At 40.6% G+C, this 18,404-nt stretch overlaps 1 protein-coding gene across 5 annotated transcripts in view; it reads right to left on the bottom strand.

Moving 5' to 3' along the window:
• Positions 1-7,749, bottom strand: part of LOC109404267 (uncharacterized) — a 38,409-nt gene extending 30,660 nt beyond the window's left edge. For all 5 annotated transcript variants that reach the window (XM_029879920.2, XM_029879913.2, XM_029879914.2 and 2 more), the window contains exon 1: positions 7,059-7,749. Coding sequence is in view for 1 of the 5 variants with exons in the window: in XM_029879919.2 (XP_029735779.2) it covers positions 7,059-7,088 (30 nt within the window). In the remaining 4 variants the exon portion in view is untranslated. The remainder of the gene's footprint in view (positions 1-7,058) is intronic.
• Positions 7,750-18,404: the final 10,655 nt, after the last annotated feature.

Genomic DNA, 18,404 nt, shown 5'->3' with positions numbered 1-18,404 from the left:
GATTTTTTATTAAATAACGAAGCAATATTTTCAAAATCGGTTTTCGTGCACATGTAGAGTATGGATCAAGGTATCTTCTGATTTTTTTTTGTAGTGGAAAATGTTTTTCGTTTTTGCAGAAACCATTTTTGAACAAAATTTCACAAAAAAATGGTTTCTGCAAAAATGGAAAACATTTTCCACCTCAAAAAAATTCAGAAGGTACCTTGATCCATACTCTACATGTGCACGAAAACCGATGTTGAAAATATTGCTTCGTTATTTAATAAAAAATCAAAAACCTAAAAAATGAGAAAATGCTTTTAGAGACACATCTGAATGAATCGTTATAAAGTCCCCAAAAGAATTCATTTAAAAACTTCCGGCGGATTTTTTGGAGAAACACCAACAAAATACTTACAAGAAATCAAGCAAAAATTCTCGAAGGAATCAAAGCAAGAATTTCTGGGGGAATCCCACCTCGAATTCCTTAAGAGTTTCTAATGGATAAATCGCTGGAAGAATTCCGACTGTAATATTTGAGGAGCAGGAATTCTACAACACAAATCTCATAATAAATATCTGGAGCAATCTTAACAAGTAAACCTGGAGGAATCTCAGAGATGCCGGAATGAAGAAGTAAATTGGTTGACTTGTAAACACAACAACAGGCAGCGTTTATTGTTTGTTCTGTTCCAGAGGGAATTAAGAAGAATAGTCTTTGACCCTTTGGAGCCGGGGGACATGTATATGACCTCAGCGTTGAAACCGAACATAAAAAACCAGCGAGGTTGCGACCACACTAGCAAAACACTCCGGCTCCAAAGAGCAAAACCATGCTGAGGGGGCGAGTTTGATTCCCGGTTAGCCTAGAATCCGTTTCATAATCGACATTTCCTCAACTACCTTGTGTATAAAATATCTTCATGACTACCACACGATATACATATGCAAAATAGACATTGGCTGTGGGGAATCTCAGTTGAAAATTGTGAAAGTTCCCATAAAATACTAAGCTGAGGAGCAGGTTGTGTCCCAATTGGAACGTTACGCCAAGAAGAGGAGGAGCTGGAATCTTTTAGCAATTTAAAACATTGGCTAGAGTTGGGTGCTAAAATGGCACAAATGTGTTTGTTTGAAAAAGAAAGTTTGGCCGTTTTCAAAAGTTAGCCGAGTTTTGTTTATTGCGTAATTTTTCTATGATGCCTTAAGACATCAACTGCATTAATATTTATAATAAAATTGAAATGAGCCATTTTACGAGACGTTTCGGATCAGCTGATCGCTCATTTCATGAATGAAAATTTGACAGGAGGTTGCGCCCAAGCCCGTGAGTGTTAATATCAATATCAACACTGTTGTCGTTTCGTAAAATAGACTATTTTGATTGAAAACACATTTCTCGCGTTACATTTGAAAAGGGCCTATCCCCAGAACGTAAACATTGAGAAAAATCGATGCAAACATTTTCCATCACATTTCCTAGTCGTATTTCAAAGTTTTCGGATTTTTCAACATGCGTTTCGTTTTAATGACACAAGAATAGATGTATCTATGCTTCAATAATTAAGTTTTCATTAAAAATTATCAAACAAGTATGAAACAATATAGTAAACATGTTAAGCCAATTTGAGAAATTTCACGCGGTGTAAGCCTTATTGTGAGTCTATCTAGAATTTTCTTAGCGTGGGTTGGTCCCCCGAGTGAGTCCGTTGTAGACATCGTATCAAGGCTTGGTCGTTTTTGAGAGAGAGAATTCTCTCTCTCTCTCTCTCTCGGCGCTCGGGTCGAGAGTCGTTCGTAAAATTTTCGGTTGTCGGCCCTTTAAACGAGAGGACCAACAAATGAAAACAAAATTTTACCGTTAGTGGCCCATTTGGAGCACGGGCTTATGAATGATTGAGAAAAAAGCAATTATCGGCCGTATTGAAGGTGGGGTTTATTCTGATAAGATTAACGGTTAGGCGGGTGATGTTTGCACAGTATGTTACTGTTGGGGGATGCTATGGAAAGGTATCAAAATCGATTTGTATACATTTTAGGGATAGGCCCTTTTCGAATGTAACGCGAGATTTATTTTTCTATTTCAAAAAAGGCTGACAAAATCGGGTCCCCACTGTATTCCCATATATTACTGAGAAAAATTCTCTCAGAATGCTGAGAGAAATTATCCCAGAATCTTTATAGAAACTCCTCTAGAATTCTGAAAGGAATTCCTCTAGAATTATGAGAAAGATTTCTTCGGAATGCTGAAAATGATTATACCACAATCCTGAGCGACATTATCTAGAATAGAGAGCAAGACTTTTCGGCTATCTTGGTAGGAATTCTCTCAGAATCCTGTGATAGATTGTCTCAGAACCCTCAAAGAAGATTTCCCTTGGGATTCCCGTTTGATGATATTCATAAAAATGTATTAATACTATTAAATAGTATTTTCATTATACCGAAATAGTAATTTTGATTATACTAAACTCGGTTGTCAAATTACCGAGTTTTTAACAACTGAGCTCTCGAAGAATCGAAGATGACCTCGGTAATCAAAGTCTTGATCGAAGTCATGTAACGATTCTTCAGTAACAAAGGCGTGACCACGTCGAATCGCGAGGGTAGGACAAAAGTATGGAATCATGAACACATTTTTGTAGCAGTTTTATATATGTATATACCTATGTAAATTTGATATATGTACCTATAGGTACATGCATTCCAGCATAAATTATTTTAGAAGTTTCTGGAATGAAAAGCATGACCATGCTGAGAGAAACGTGTTCGATTCTCGGTCTGTCCAGAAACTTCTTGCAATGGCAATTTCCTTGACTTCCATGGGTATAGAGTTATATACACTATAGATTCCATAGACTCGCGGTGACTTGGTTGAGCAATACGACTTTAGTGTGTTTTACCGTGAATTTAGAGTGTATCGAGTGAATGTGACGTCACGCAATCCATTGTCGCTATTGAAATCGTGACGTCATGCTCGTTTGGTTACACGAACTGACAGTTCGTTTGGCTACAGTTGTCTACGCCTCCGCGAGTATCTTCACAGAAAAAACAGACGTCTCACTCTACTCACTTCTCATCGTTACCCCCCCAGAATCTTTATAGAAACTCCTCTAGAATTCTGAAAGGAATTCCTCTAGAATTATGAGAAAGATTTCTTCGGAATGCTGAAAATGATTATACCACAACCCTGAGCGACATTATCTAGAATAGAGAGCAAGACTTTTCGGCTATCTTGGTAGGAATTCTCTCAGAATCCTGTGATAGATTGTCTCAGAACCCTCAAAGATGTCGGGGCCCGTGGCGTAGTGGTCCACACGTTCGCTTCATAAGCGGATGGTCATGGGTTCGAACCCAGCCCCGGCACTTGCAATTTTTCGTCAGCTGCTCTTCCCCCCGAGAGCAGCTGGCACCTGACCCTCTTCGGAGCATATAGCTCTAACGGACCCGGAATTTGGATATCGGCGAACCGCAACTCATAATGGACCCCCAATCGGACTGGAAAAGGAACAGCAGCCACACATCAGCATCATCGTGCTCATCATTCTACCATGGACAGGAAGAATGAAAGAAGCACAAAGGCAACCAGTTCAATACAGTAGAATATAATAGAATACATTTAGGCGCTGTACAAAGTGAAAGTGCAGCGTCCAATTGGAATCGCTCACGTAGTACCCGAGTGGACAAAAGAGCTGTAAATTAGGTTAAGTGATTAAGAATAAAAAAAAAAAAACCCTCAAAGAAGCTTTCCCTTGGGATTCTCCCAAAATGTTCCAGAATCTTGAAAAGGGTTATCCCAGCATCCTAAGATGAATTCTCCCAGAATCCTGAGAGGAATTGCAAGAGCGGTTCTTCCACATTCTAGAGATAAATTCATCTAGAATATACTGAGAGAGATTCTCACAAAAACATTTTTTTTTAATTCTAAGATGCATTCCCCAAGAAACTTAAAAGAAATGACACAGAATCCTGAAAAGGGTAGCTTAGAACCCTAAGAAAGATTACTTCAGAATCCTGAGAAAGGTTTCCTCAAAATACTGGGCGAGATTGCCAAAGAAACCTAAGATACTCTCGCAAAATTCTGGGTGATATGATTCCCCCACAATCTTGAGGAGACTTCCTCCAGAATCCTTTTAAGTATTCTCCCAGAATTCCCCTAAAATCCTGGGTCCTTTAGAATGCTGAGAATAATTCTGGCAGATTCCCGTAATGTATTCCCCAGAATTCCTGGGAGGGATCATAAGAGGGGTTCTTCCAGATTCTTGAGAAAAATATATCTAGAAACCTGAGAGGGATTTTTCCGAAAGTCTTCTATGGATTCTCTCTGGAAGGAATTACGAAAACTTCTAAAATGGACTTCCTCAGCATTCTGAGAAGGATTCTCTGGAATTCTGAGAGGTATTCCCACTTAAAACAGGAAAATTACCCAAGATTCTTAAAAGACGTGCCCCCAGAATCTTTGAAAGGACTGTCCCAAAACTCTGAGTGATTTCTCTAGAATACTTTAAATTATTACACCAGAATCTCAAGAGAATCTTCCCATAATCTTGTCAGGGATTTTCTCTGATTACCAAGGGATTTCTGGGAGCAACTGCTCCAGAATACAGAAAACAGAATTCTACTGGGATTCTCGTAGAATGCTGAGAAGGATTTTTTCCGAGCCTTAAGAGGAATCACAAAATCTATGCCAGGGATTCTCCATAATCCAAATTTCTCTGGAGAATTCTACCCAGAATCTCGTGAGAAATTCTTTAAGAATTATGAATTCAGAAAAAAGTGCTCTGAAATCTTGAAAAATACAGCCTAAGAATTCCAAAGATTTCTCTAGAATCATGTGACAAATTCCCCAGAATCTTGAGAGAAATTGTCCCAGAATCCTGAAGGGGATTACCCCAGAAAGCCGAATTTTCAGAGAATTTTGGGAAGAGTACCCGCAGAACGCTTAGTGATATTCTCCCAGAACCTTAAAAGGAACTTAGGGTGGGGCGGGGCAAGATGGGTCAGTGCCATTTTCGGGCGCATTACTCATGTTTTGATTTTGTTAGATGACCAGCATGAATATACAAAAGTTTGAAGCATTGGTTGAAAAATTATTCACTCTCATTGGAAATAAAAAATAAAATATATTTTAGCCATTTTTCTTATGCGATACATTCCATATAATCTCCATATAAACGGCCGCGGGGCAAGATGGGTCACCTTCAATTTTGAACGTAAGCTATTTATAAGCTATTTAAATTTTATTTTTTATTACAAGACTATCTCATAAATTACTTCAATCAAGCGGAATAAACGCTCAAAATTATAACATAAAATTATGATAATTTTTTAGTGAAAACATCGATTTTTATGTCGCCTTTGGACCATTCAAATCGTAAAGTTTTTTATATTCCAAATAAATTTATAAAATGTTTACTAGTAGCTTTTGTTTACTCAGTATGCATATGGAGCATAGATGAATGCGGAACAAATCTTATATTTTGACGTTTTTCGTTGAGAAAATGTGAATTACTTAAAAGGTGACCCATCTTGCCCCGCACTTTTTTCACGGCGCAAAATCGATCACTTTTTAAAACTGCTTGTTTAACATCATATTTTGTATTTAATGAACTTTTTATCGACTTTCAGCATAGCTAACTAGTGTATTAAAGAGTAGCGGACGAATACAAACCAATGCGATTTGTATTTACAACTTTATGGTGATCCATCCTTAGGTGACCCATCTTGCCCCGCTCCACCCTACGCAGAATCCTGTGTGGGATTCCCCCCGTATCCTGAGAAATATTCCCCCAGAATTCTGAGAGGAATGAAGAATGCAGAGTATGATTCTCCAAGAAGTCTGAGAGGAATTCCTGAGAATGCTGAGAAAGGTTTCCTCAGAATTCTGAGTGGGATCCTAAGTAAGGGTCTTTTAGAATCCTTAGAGGAATCAACCCAGATCATCCAGATATTTGTTACAATCCTGAAAAGGACTTCATCCAATGGTAAGGAATACCCAAAAATCCTGAAAATAATTTGTCTTAGAATCCAGATATCCAAATATAATACTGCTGAGAAATGATCCTACATAATTTTTAAAGGGACTCTTCCATAATTCTGAGAATTCCTCTAAAATTCTGTGAGATTCTTTCAAAATGCTGAAAACTATCACACCAGCATCCTAAAAAGACCTTATCACAGAAAAGAAAGAAAGACTCTTCCAATAGGAATTCCCCCTGAATTGTATTAAGGATATCCCTAGATTCTTGGAAGAGATTACTCCAGTTTTCTGATACGGATTCTCTCAGAATCTTCAGAGGAATTCTTCCAGAATCTTGAGGGATTTTCTCAGATTCCCGAAAAGGATTCTCCTTGAACCCTGTGATGGATTGCCTCAGAATCCTGAGAGAAGTTTTTCCTCGGGATTCTCCCAGAATGCTTAGACGGATATCCCCAGAACTACCTGGCGGATTCATCCAGAATACTGAAAGGGATTCTCCTAGAATTCTGCGAGAAATTCTCCTGGCAGTATTGAAATTTTCCTTGACCCGATAATTATAAATTGGTTTACGTTCGATCAATAAATACAATTACAAAGACATCCCATTAGAATTCTGAAAAAGATTTCCCCAGAACCCTGAGAGGGATCTTAAACATTCCACATCTACAATCCTGAGAGGGATTATACAAAAATTAAGTTCGGAATCCAGAGATGGACTGACCTAGAATCTTTGTCTTTTAAATGGCTCATTACACGGAATATAAGCCGTTTTGAAAACTTGATCGCGAATACATGTATATACGGAAAACTGGCAACACTTCCCCGCATCCACTTTCTGGTACGTTGGTTTCACAACCTCGACCAGCCTACTGTGCGCTGCTGCAGGCTAAAAGAACCGAAAAAAAGTCACCGCTTACTATTCTCAATTCTCGCACACACATTCACACCGCTGAGCGCCACTTTTCCACTTTTTCTTGCATGATCGGAAAGCGAAAAAAAAAATCGCGAACGTGAGAGATCAATTTTCACCAATAAAATTGCAATTTCTAGCGTTTTCCCCCGGTTGGGAACACTAGGCCAATATTGTACACTATACCTTTCGTACGGGTTGCACTATTTTCTTCATATTACTTCTCCTGCGCCGCAATTGCGCTGGTGAATGTTATGCTGGTCGTTTTAATTCCGCCCAGCCCCGATATAGCCGTCGTAGTGGGCCCGTGGCAGCAGCAGTACAGTTGCGTAGAGTTCCGCGTAATTTTGGTTTCCGAATTTGGGCCCTTCCCCGGGTCAAATCCAAACGGGCCGTCAAAATATGCGCTCCTCTTTGTTTGCCGTCGGCTTTCCGACGACGACGTTTGGGTCCTGCAGATGTCAAAATTGTGTCACTTCGAAGCGAACGCTGATGCGAGAACTGCGGAAAAACGTCGTTCCGCTACTTCGAAAAACCGTACTCAAACATGGCCGCGCTGCCAGTCACTGATGGACGAATCGACGACGACGACGATTATGTATTCGTGTGTTGGCACTGCGTTGTCACGGAGCGGCGAAGAAAAAAAACTGAATCGAACACGGTCCTTTTAATTCACGAAAGGCCACCGGGCCGCGACCGGAGTAGCAGCGCGCACAACGACGACGATCGGTGGTGTTTTACCGTTCACCGTTCCCGGCTGTGGCTGTGGCGGACAGCTTCTGACATATAAAATTTTTTATTTACTGCCCTCTGTCGCTGCTGGACTTCAATTCTGACACAAACGAACCGCGGCCATATTGATCGGAGCTGCCAACGTAACTGCGTTGAAAACCGAAAAAGAGAACGAGAGAGGTGCACTTCCGCTCACCAACACATACGTACTCCATGCCTGAGAATGGTGTGATTAGGGTGGACTGACACGTATTTGCGAATGTGAATGCGTATCAAGTTTTTGCATCTCCGCATTTTAAACCACGTGATAATGTGCCATAATGGTCTACTTTTCTTCATTTTTTCATGCAACAGAAATGCGTTATGAAACACTTTTCTGCCGTTTGATGATATTCATAAAAATCTATAAATACTATTTCATTATACCGAACTCGGTTGCCAAATTAACGAGTTTTCAACAGCTGAGCTCTCGAAGAATCGAAGATCACCTCATCGGTAATCAAAGTCTTGATCGAAGTCATGTAACGATTCTTCAGTAACAGAGGCGTGACTGTGACTGTGACTGCGTGACTGACGATTAGCCGGCATTTGTGGAGCGATTGTTTATGGAGAGTAACACCGACGATCTATCCAGCGATGATCTTGTCGGAACCCTAAGCCGTGCATGTGACGCCGCTATGCCAAGGCGATCCGTACCCAGAAATGGACGCAAACCGGTGTACTGGTGGTGTCCAGAAATCGCAGAACTCCGCGCATCCTGTTTAAGAGCTAGAAGGAGGATGCAAAGGGCTCGTACCGATGAGGATAGAATTGAAAGAAGCGAGGCCTACAGGGCGGCTAAACTGGCACTGAAAAAGAGACTGACTCGTAAGCGGGCGTGCTTCGAAAATCTCTGCCAGGCAGCCAACACGACCTCATGGGGTGATGCCTACAGAGTAGTCATGGCCAAAACGAAGGGCGCGTCAGCACCCCCAGAACGCTCCCCAGAGATGCTGCAGAAGATCGTGGAAACGCTGTTCCCGCGCCACGATACAAGACCATGGGCCTCCGTTCCCTATAGCCAAACCGGCCATAGCGAGGTAGCCCCGGTGACGAACGACGAACTCATTGCAATAGCGAAGTCGCTTAAGTTGAACAAGGCTCCGGGTCCGGACGGTATCCCGACATTAGCCATCAAGACGGCCATCGAGGCTAAGCCTGACATGTTCAGAATGGCTATGCAGATGTGCCTAGACAGAGGCGAATTTCCGGAGAGGTGGAAAAGGCAAAGATTGGTTCTACTGCCCAAACCCGGGAAGCCACCTGGCGACCCGTCGGCATACAGACCTATCTGCCTGCTGGACACCGCCGGAAAACTGTTGGAACGGATCATTCTGTCGAGGCTGATGGTCTATACCGAGAAACCCGATGACTCTGGTCTCTCGGATAACCAGTTCGGCTTCCGGAAGGGTCGATCGACGGTGGACGCTATTAGGGCTGTAACCAAAACGGCCGAGATAGCGCTCCAAAAGAAGCGAACAGGAATCCGCTATTGCGCGGTCGTCACGCTGGACGTTAAGAATGCGTTCAACAGCGTCAGCTGGACCGCCATTGAGTGCGCAATACACCACCTAGGAGTCCCGGTTAGCCAATGCCGGATATTGGAGAGCTACTTTACTTCCAGAATAGGGTGCTAATTTATGACACCGAGGAAGGCAAAAGGAACTACAAAATCACCGCAGGGGTACCGCAGGGGTCCATCTTGGGCCCGGTACTATGGAATGCGGCGTATGATGGCGTATTGAGGCTCAAACTTCCACCGGGCGTAAAGCTGGTCGGCTTCGCCGATGATATTACCCTCGTGGTATACGGCGGGTCGATAGAGGAAGTGGAACTGACAGCAACTCACGCAATCTGCATAGTGGAGGATTGGATGAGGTCGAGACATTTGGCACTCGCGCACCACAAAACGGAGGTGGTGGTGGTAAACAACCGCAAGTCTGAACAGCAGGCAGTGGTCACCACAGGTGGATGCACGATCAACTCTAAGCGCTCACTGAAGCAATTGGGGGTCATGATCGACGATAAGCTGAAATTCGGAAGCCACGTAGAATATGTAAAAGGGCAAGCATGGCGATAATGGCATTGTCAAAGATAATGTCAAACAGCTCGGCAATAGTCTCGAGTAAGCGTAAGCTGCTCGCGGCAGTAGCGGTCTCCATACTACGGTATGGCGCTGCTGCATGGTCGAAGGCGCTAGTGGTTAACCGAAACGTGAAGCGACTTGAGAGTACCCACAGGCTGATGTGCCTTAGGGTGGTGAGCGCATACCGCACGGTCTCAAAGGACGCGGTATGTGTGCTAGCGGGCATGATGCCCATAGCTTTAGTGGTAGCAGAGGCTGAAGAATGCTTCGAGCGACGCGGCATAAGAGGTGCGAGGCGTATCGCCAGAACCTCGTCTATGCTGAAGTGGCAGAGCGAATGGGATTCCTCCAGCAAGGGTAGATGGACACACAGGCTCATACCGAGCGTGTCCAAGTGGACGAGCAGGCCCCATGGCGAGGTGAATTTTCACTTGACTCAATTTCTGTCAGGCCATGGGTGCTTTAGGTGGTATCTGCACAGATTCGGACACGCAGGCTCCCCCGCATGTCCTGAGTGTGCAGACTGCGACGAGACCGCGGAGCATGTGCTCTTTGAATGTCCACGTTTCATGGAGCAAAGGTCGAGTATGCAGGAGGTATGCGGTAGAGATATCACGCCTGACAACATTGTTGAAAGGATGTGTATGGGGGCGGACAAGTGGGACTCCGTTACTTCCACGGTTTCTCGAATCGTACTTGAATTACAGAGTAAATGGCGAGCCGAACAACAGCTAGTTGAGTTGGCCCCCCTTCCCCATCCAGGAACTTGAGTTCAACGGGTAGTCTAAGTACTAGCCAGGACCCGAGCCTCCAGGGGAGAGTGAACAACTTAAGGCGGTAGCTGGTGGAACGCTTACTATTAGAGTGTACTCATGTACGATCCCCCCCTTCTCGAAGTCATCCCTAACGGGCGTACCGCGAAGGTAAGGAAGACAGAGAATGAGTTTTTAGTGGGTCGATCCCCACATCACCCGAGGAACCACCTCTTGGGTATCTGTTGCAGATTTTCTCATTCTATAAAAAAAAAGAGGCGTGACTGTGGCCAGATGATTTTCTTCGATATCGGCAGACTTCATGAATAAAAATCGGTAGCTATCGGTAGGCTTGAAAAATAGGTTGAAATGGAGCTCTCAACCCAGCCAGTTAATCGAGTTGAAACAGAATCAATCTGATGAATTTTTGGGAACATAGATAACCATAGAGCAGGGGTTCCCAACCTTTTTGAGGTGGCGACCCCCTTTAAGAATTCTCAAAGCATCTGGGGTCCAATGAAAATTTTTAGAAAAAAATATGAAAAAAATGAACGAATCCGAGTTTTTTGGGTACAGTGGCGTAGCCAAAAAATTACTGTGGGAGGGATTTTCGACGATCACTGATACGTTTTTTTTTAATTCGACACTCACATTTCGTAAAGAATGATGTTATGTACATTCAATTTGAGTCGTAGCTGAAAAATAGCGGCGCAGCCGAAATTTTTCTTCTTCTGAAGGTGTTTGATACTGAAAGTTTGTGCCTCGAATTGTGGCTTTTGAGGGTAGCGGTAATTGAAATTTAAAATTTGTATAATTTGCACAGAATAGAATAAAAGTTTAACATTTTTTTTGGTAACATCGCGGCCCCCCTGGACTGGCTTCACGGCCCCCAGGGGGCCGCGGACCACCGGTTGGGAACCCGTGCCATAGAGCATACACTCCAAATAGTGAATTCCAAATCATGGGAGATATTGAATTAACATAATAAATAGTAAGTTCTGAAATAATTCAGCTTATCAACACTGTATTCTACCGTCTTCTTTCCAGAGATTGTTCCATGGATGACTCCAGATTTCTACTGGAATTCTCCCAGGTATTCCTGCTGGGATTCCTTCAGGATTTCATGCTGAGATTTTTTGGGAGTTGTTCTTTGAGAAGCTCTTGAAATGTTGGGATTCCTCCAGGAATTTGTCCAACGATTCCTCCAGAGATTTTATCCAGCCATTCCCCACGGAATTTCTCATGGAGTAATATTAGGTATTTCTCGAAGAATACCTTTTGAGACTCGGGCATTTTTTGCCAATTTAACTCCAGGAATTTCTGTAAAGTTTTCTGCATTAATACCTACTTGGATATTTTAGGCATTAACTGTCGCAGTTACTCCAGGAATTTATCTAGAAATTCCTTCTGGGATTCCTTTTGAGATTCCTCCTGTGATTTCTTAAGGAAATCTGCAACGAGTTCATTTAAGGATTTTTACAGAGATTCTTACAGATATTCGTTTAGAGCTTTCACCACGGATTCTTTTAGATGTGTATCTAGAGATTCCTCAAGGGATTGCTTCAAGCATTTTTTTTTCCAATAATGTCCCCAACAATTTCTCCAAGAATTCCAGAATTTCTCCAGATATTTCTGCTAGGATTACTCTATGAATTTCTGTAGAGATTTTCCTTCTAAAATTCCGCCTGAAATTCATTTTCTAAAATATCTGCTGTAATTCTTCCTCCCATGATCTCTTCAAGGATTCTTCCAGGAATTTCTAGGGATTCCTCCGAGAATTTTTTATGGGCTTTAGAATATCTGCCGAGATTCCTAAAGCAATTTCTGCTTCTGAGATGCATTCAGGGATTTTTTACATTGTTCACACATATTCACTATGTTTCATTAGTTGTGTTAATATAATGAGGATTTGATTTGTTTAATTATTATTTTAACCCTTTATTATTTTTTTTAATATGTTAGAACTTTAAAACTTATCCAGAGTATCGATTTAAAATTTATTGAAAGATCTCATAAATCAAATTCTAGATATTTTTCCAAGAAAATAAGGAGACATCCTCGAGTTTCTCAAACAATTCCGTTGTACTCCAAGAAATAACTAAGTAATGCCATTGACAATTATATAAACTTCACTAAAGCTAATTAGAAGTTCCTTTTTAAATAGGCTGCTGTTACTATAAGAAAATTTCATCTTTATCTTCAGGAAGTCCTCCTAATTTCAAGTAATAACAAATGTCGTTATACTACTAGTTTTTGTCAAAAAAAAACATCAAAATTCTAGTAATATAATCAATTTATTTTATTTTAATATGCTATGCCTTCTGTCAAGTTGATTAAAATTCTGGAATTTTAAAGAACATTCCATGATTTTTTTTCTACGAAGGTATTACCTATCAGAATTTTAATGAGCATTCTGTAAAAACAAAGCGCCACAAATTGCTTCCACTATTGTTTAACCCTAAAAGGGATACCTTCATGGCCTCAGTTTCGTCACCTCGCTGAGTGTGTTCCATCAAAGACGAGCTCTGAAAGGCGCCTGGGGTCCAATGGACCCCAGGTATCCCTTCAGGGTTAAACACAGAAGCAAAAGTTTTTCCAGGAATTAAAAATAACACTTTGAATTAACCACAAATATTTATCAGATATTCCTTTAGCATTTATTTAAGATGTCATGTTTTTCCAAGGCAAGAGCGTTCTTTAGGAGTTGCAATTTTAGTCCTTAAACATTAAGGATGTCTCCTTTAATTGCACCACTTGTTCTTCATAAGTTATACAAATAATTTTACCCGAGATATTCCAAAACAATTCCCCATAACTTCTACAAGGATCTCATTATATATTTTATCAAACAAAAAAAAAACTCCAAGAGGCGTAGCTTACTTTTGTTAATTGGTGAAGTAAAGCAATTTCGGAAAGAATCCCTCTAGGTATTTTCGGCGGAGCTTCCAGGAGGAATTATCCTGAAGCCTTTTTTGGAAATATTTTTAGATCATTACCTGGAAAAAAATCCTGGGAGACTCTCTAGAGAAATCCATTTAGGGATGCTTGGGAAATTTCCCCTTAAAACCCTTGTAAACATCTCAGGAGCAAAAATTGCTTAAGGTACATATTACTCGATGAATTGGAAGCTGAATTTTGGAAGAATTCCATAAAGCATTCTTGGAGAAATCCCAAGAAAAAACTTCTGGAGACATTTCTGAAAGAATCTTTGAACAAATCACAGGAGGAAGATTTGTAGCAGAAGTTTTTGAATTTCTGGCGGAATCCTAGAAAAAAACTCCAACAGATATTCCTAGAAGAGCAATCCCAGGTGGAGCAAATGGAGGAATCCCTGGAATTCCTGGAGGAATACAAGTAAAAAAATCCGGGAACCTTGGAAAAATGCTTGGAAGCATTGCTGTAGTAATCTCTGGACAAACCTCTAGATACAGTTCTTGAGGAATCCCTGAAATTTCATAACTAATCTCTGAAAGAATATCTACAAGAATCTAAGATCCTTAGATGATTTTTTTTGAAGATTTCCTGAAGGAATCACAGGGGGAATTTCTGAAGGAATACTAAAAAGAATCCCACCACGAATTCCTAGAGGCATTCCTGTTGTAATCACTACAGTAAATGATTGAGGAATTCCACTACGAATTTAAACAGATATCTTCACAGAAATTCCTGGTGAAAATTGGCAAGCTCTTTAAATTTTAAAATTATTGGATCTGATTTCAAAAATGCATTACAACTTTGATTCTAAACTTTTAAATTTTATGTTAATATATTTTAATATTGTTGATAATCAGGAAGGAAAATCGGTAGTTTTCGGTAGGAAATTTGAAAAATCGGTAGTTTCAGGGCTGGCGTCTGTGAAACGGTAGGCATGTCGAAAATCGGTAGGACTACCGAGAAGCATACATAGGGTAAGTGTACCAATTATGGCTATGGTACCAATTATTCGCCATAGTTAATTTTCACCCTTTAATGATGTAAATCAACAGGAAAAAATTTGTGAACAACAGATCACGTTCACAAAAGGTGGTTGCAATCATTCAAACTTCAAAATTTGCTCAAATTATGATAGAAATAAATCATTTTCCTTATGATTTCGGCTTCCTTGCACCCTTTTTCGCCATAGTGTACCAGTTATGGCTAACCCCATGAGGAATGCATGCAAATAGTGCGAAAAGGAACCGAAGTTAAAAAATGTAACCATAACTGGTACATGGTTCCTTTCATTGGCACACGCTGTAATAATTACTTAAAGTAGTTTTGGCTCCGTTTCGATATTTTTCCAGTAAAGTATGGAAACTAATCTGTCTTTCAACGTATTGATGACATTCGTTGGTCTTCTCGTTATTTTTGTATAAATAGCTTTCCTTAGCTAGTGCCATAATTGGTACACTTACCCTACATTTATTTGTTCAACATCATTAAGACAAGACATAATCAACAATAGTACGCCGCAATACTCGGTTTGTGGCTGCCGCTCTCCATCCTCGGTCGCGCCCAATGCTCGCCAAGTCACGCTCCACCTGGTCCGCCCATCGTGCTCTCTGCGCTCCACGCCTTCTTGTGCCAACCGGATCAGTTGCAAACACCAACTTTACAGGGTTGTTGTCCGGCATTCTTGCAACATGCCCTGCCCAACGTATCCTTCCGGCTTTGGCCACCTTCTGGATGCTGGGTTCGCCGTAAAGTGCAGCGAGCTCGTGGTTCATTCTTCTCCGCCACGCACCGTTCTCCTGCACACCGCCGAAGATCGTCCTTAGCACGCGTCGCTCGAAAACTCCGAGTGCTTGCAGGTCCTCCTCGAGCATGGTCCATGTCTCGTGCCCGTAGAGGATTACCGGTCTTATTAGCGTTTTATACATGGTGCATTTGGTGCGTGGATGAATCTTTTTCGACCGCAGTTTCTTCTGGAGCCCGTAGTAGGCCCGACTTCCGCTGATGATGCGCCTCCGAATTTCACGGCTCACGTTGTTGTCAGCCGTCAGTAAGGATCCGAGGTAGACGAATTCCTCCACCACCTCAGAAGTATCCCCGTCTATCGTAACATTACTACCCAGACGGATCCGGTCGTGTTCGGTTCCGCCTACCAGCATGTACTTTTGTTTTCGGGAGAGGCATTCACCACCAGTCCGACCTTTGCTGCTTCGCGTTTTAGGCGGGTGTACAGCGCTGCCACCGTTCCAAATGTTCTGGCAATAATGTCCATGTCGTCCGCAAAGCACACAAATTGACCGGATTTTGTGAAAATCGTTCCCCGGCTGTTGAGCCTGGCTCGTCGCATCACACCTTCCAGCGCGATGTTGAAGAGTAGACATGAGAGTCCGTCACCTTGTCGCAGTCCCCGGCGAGATACGAATGAACTGGATAGTTCACCCGAAACCCTTACGCAGTTTTGCACACCGTCCATCGTTGCTTTAATCAGTCTAGTCAGCTTCCCAGGAAAGCCGTTTTCGTCCATGATTCTCCATAGCTCTGCGCGGTCGATACTATCGTATGCCCAGGGCCGGATTTAAGGGGGGGCCAGGGGGGCCATGGCCCCGGGCCCCCACATTTCAGGGGCCCCCACAAAATGTTACTTCAAATGGGAACCGAAAAAATAGTAGTGCTAGAAACATCTTGATTTAATTTTTATCACAAGTACTTCTACTCTCAAGATGTGTGAAAAATTGTGAGTGTAGAATTAGCATTTAAGTTAAAATACACGTTAATAAAAATTAAAAAAAGAAAAAAAGTGAAATATTGTGCTTCAAATTATAAAGAAGCAGATATCTGCCTTCTAATAAAATTTCAAACTTTTCCTAAAAGTTGTTTAGATTTTTAAGGTTTGAATTGATTACTCTTGTGAATTGCACAAGTTATTTTAACGAAAATATATGAGAAAATCTTCACCTGAATTCTGGATGAAATCTTAAACGCTATGGAATAGAGAGTCGAAAAGTTTTTGCTGAAATTTCGTGTTTATTTCTGTCGAAAATTATTGGTGTTATTTTTAAAAATTTCTTACATAGATCTTTGAAGATTTGTAAGTGTTTCTATCAGAATAAAGAATTTTTTTTTAGAATTGTAGAGTTTGATTTCGCTTACCATACCTATAAATGATTGAAATCCCAGAATTGTTGAAATTTTTTGTTTTGAAGGAACAATCAAGAGTTTTAGATTGGATTTAGGCGGAGATCTGATCCGACTTTCTTCAGTATGATTAAATCCATGACAAATTTTTCTTCCTGGCTTGAATGTGTAATTTGAGGCGAACTCTTAACAAATACACAGGTTTCTTATGAAAAATACAGTAAATATTTGTGGAGAAATTATTGAAAGATCCTGAAATATTTAAAGTTTTCCAAACAATTTTTGTTTAAATTGGTTAAAAAAATAAAATTTCATAAAATTTCTTTTACAATCGTCTTCAGACTAGATTTTCATATCTGGATCTCTTTTATGCTTAGTTTATAGAGGATGCCTTTTTTCTAGTTACTCTTATTAAGCTTGATTATTATTTCTTCAATAACAATTTAATTTTTGGAAGAATTTTACATATTTTCTGGATTTTTCTACATTGGAAAAATAAATAACCCCTAAAAAGAGGGCCCCCACAACTCTGTGGTCCCGGGCCCCCGCATTTGAAAATCCGGCCCTGCGTATGCCGCTTTGAAGTCGATGAACAGGTGGTGCGTTGGGACCTGGTATTCACGGCATTTCTGGAGGATTTGCCGTATGTCAATTCATAGTATCATACGGGCGTATCTACAATGATCGATTTCTCTTCATCGATTTTATCTTTGATTAATAACTTGGTGTGCAAATCATTTTCCGTTGTTTTTGTTGTTTTAGATGATAGTCCTAGTCGTCCTCTTCACCGAAACATACCGAGAGACCATCCAAATATTGGTCGTATTTCCAGGAATAATCCGAAGAGAAATCGATCATTGTAGATACGCCTGTATGTTACTAAACGCTAGATGTAGAGGATATCAACATTTTTTCTAGCTCTGCTTATTGTTCTAGATTAAAATTCTTCTACCACGGCATCAATACCTTTATTAAATATTCTTAAGAATGATTAACAACTTTTAGTACCGCCCTTATGTTCCCTCTCTAGTTGCGCCATATGCAGCTGTTTTTTAAACGCAAATAAACACATTTTGAACACAACAATTTAATCTAAATGAAGACACACATTTTTTCATACTTTTAGACATTTATGGGTTTGTCCCAACTTACAAAATTAATTCCAATTCATAAAAACACTTTTGAAAACAGACGTATCGATTGTTTCCGTTCTTTTTGTTATCATGTATGTTCATTCCTAAAAAAATCAGAACAAATAGCACTTATTAATAGCTTTGTTTTTGATATGACGAAAATGGAGGCACATGGGTTCCTACCGACAATAAATATTTACTCAATGAATTCAAAGTCAAAAAGGAGCTGTAGAGCAGATTTTTTAATGGCATTGACGAACGACGAAAATCTCCACAATTTCTAATATTTTGCTAAAAAGTTTTACATAAGGCATGATTTTGAAGATAGCCATTCCCAAGTAACAATTCCATTGCTAATTGGTTTTCTTTGATTTTTATTAGGGTTTTATTACAGCAATAATTGAAACTTACAGTTTTATTACTGATTTTATGAAAACCAGTGATGAAATGTTTTATAGTATATTTGAAGATATCCATAAAGCCAGATTTAAAGAGTAAACAAAACAAGCCTTCTGGCATTCATTATTACTACAATAAAACTGTTCAAACTCTCAACAGATGGCGATCCGATCGATTAGTAACGACATCTGTTGGTGGAAAAGCAGAAACTACGTCACTGCTAGGTTTGTTGCGGTCATCATAAAAGTAAACGTGCTTTCGTTTTATTTTCGCTAATAATGGTCATCGTAAATGGAAAATAGTTATTTTGCTCAGATAAGCAATG

Source organism: Aedes albopictus, chromosome 2 (genome assembly GCF_035046485.1).
Source record: "Aedes albopictus strain Foshan chromosome 2, AalbF5, whole genome shotgun sequence".
NCBI lineage: Eukaryota > Metazoa > Arthropoda > Insecta > Diptera > Culicidae > Aedes > Aedes albopictus.
Note: the sequence above shows the minus strand (reverse complement) of the source record. Positions and strands in the feature narration are given on the sequence as shown.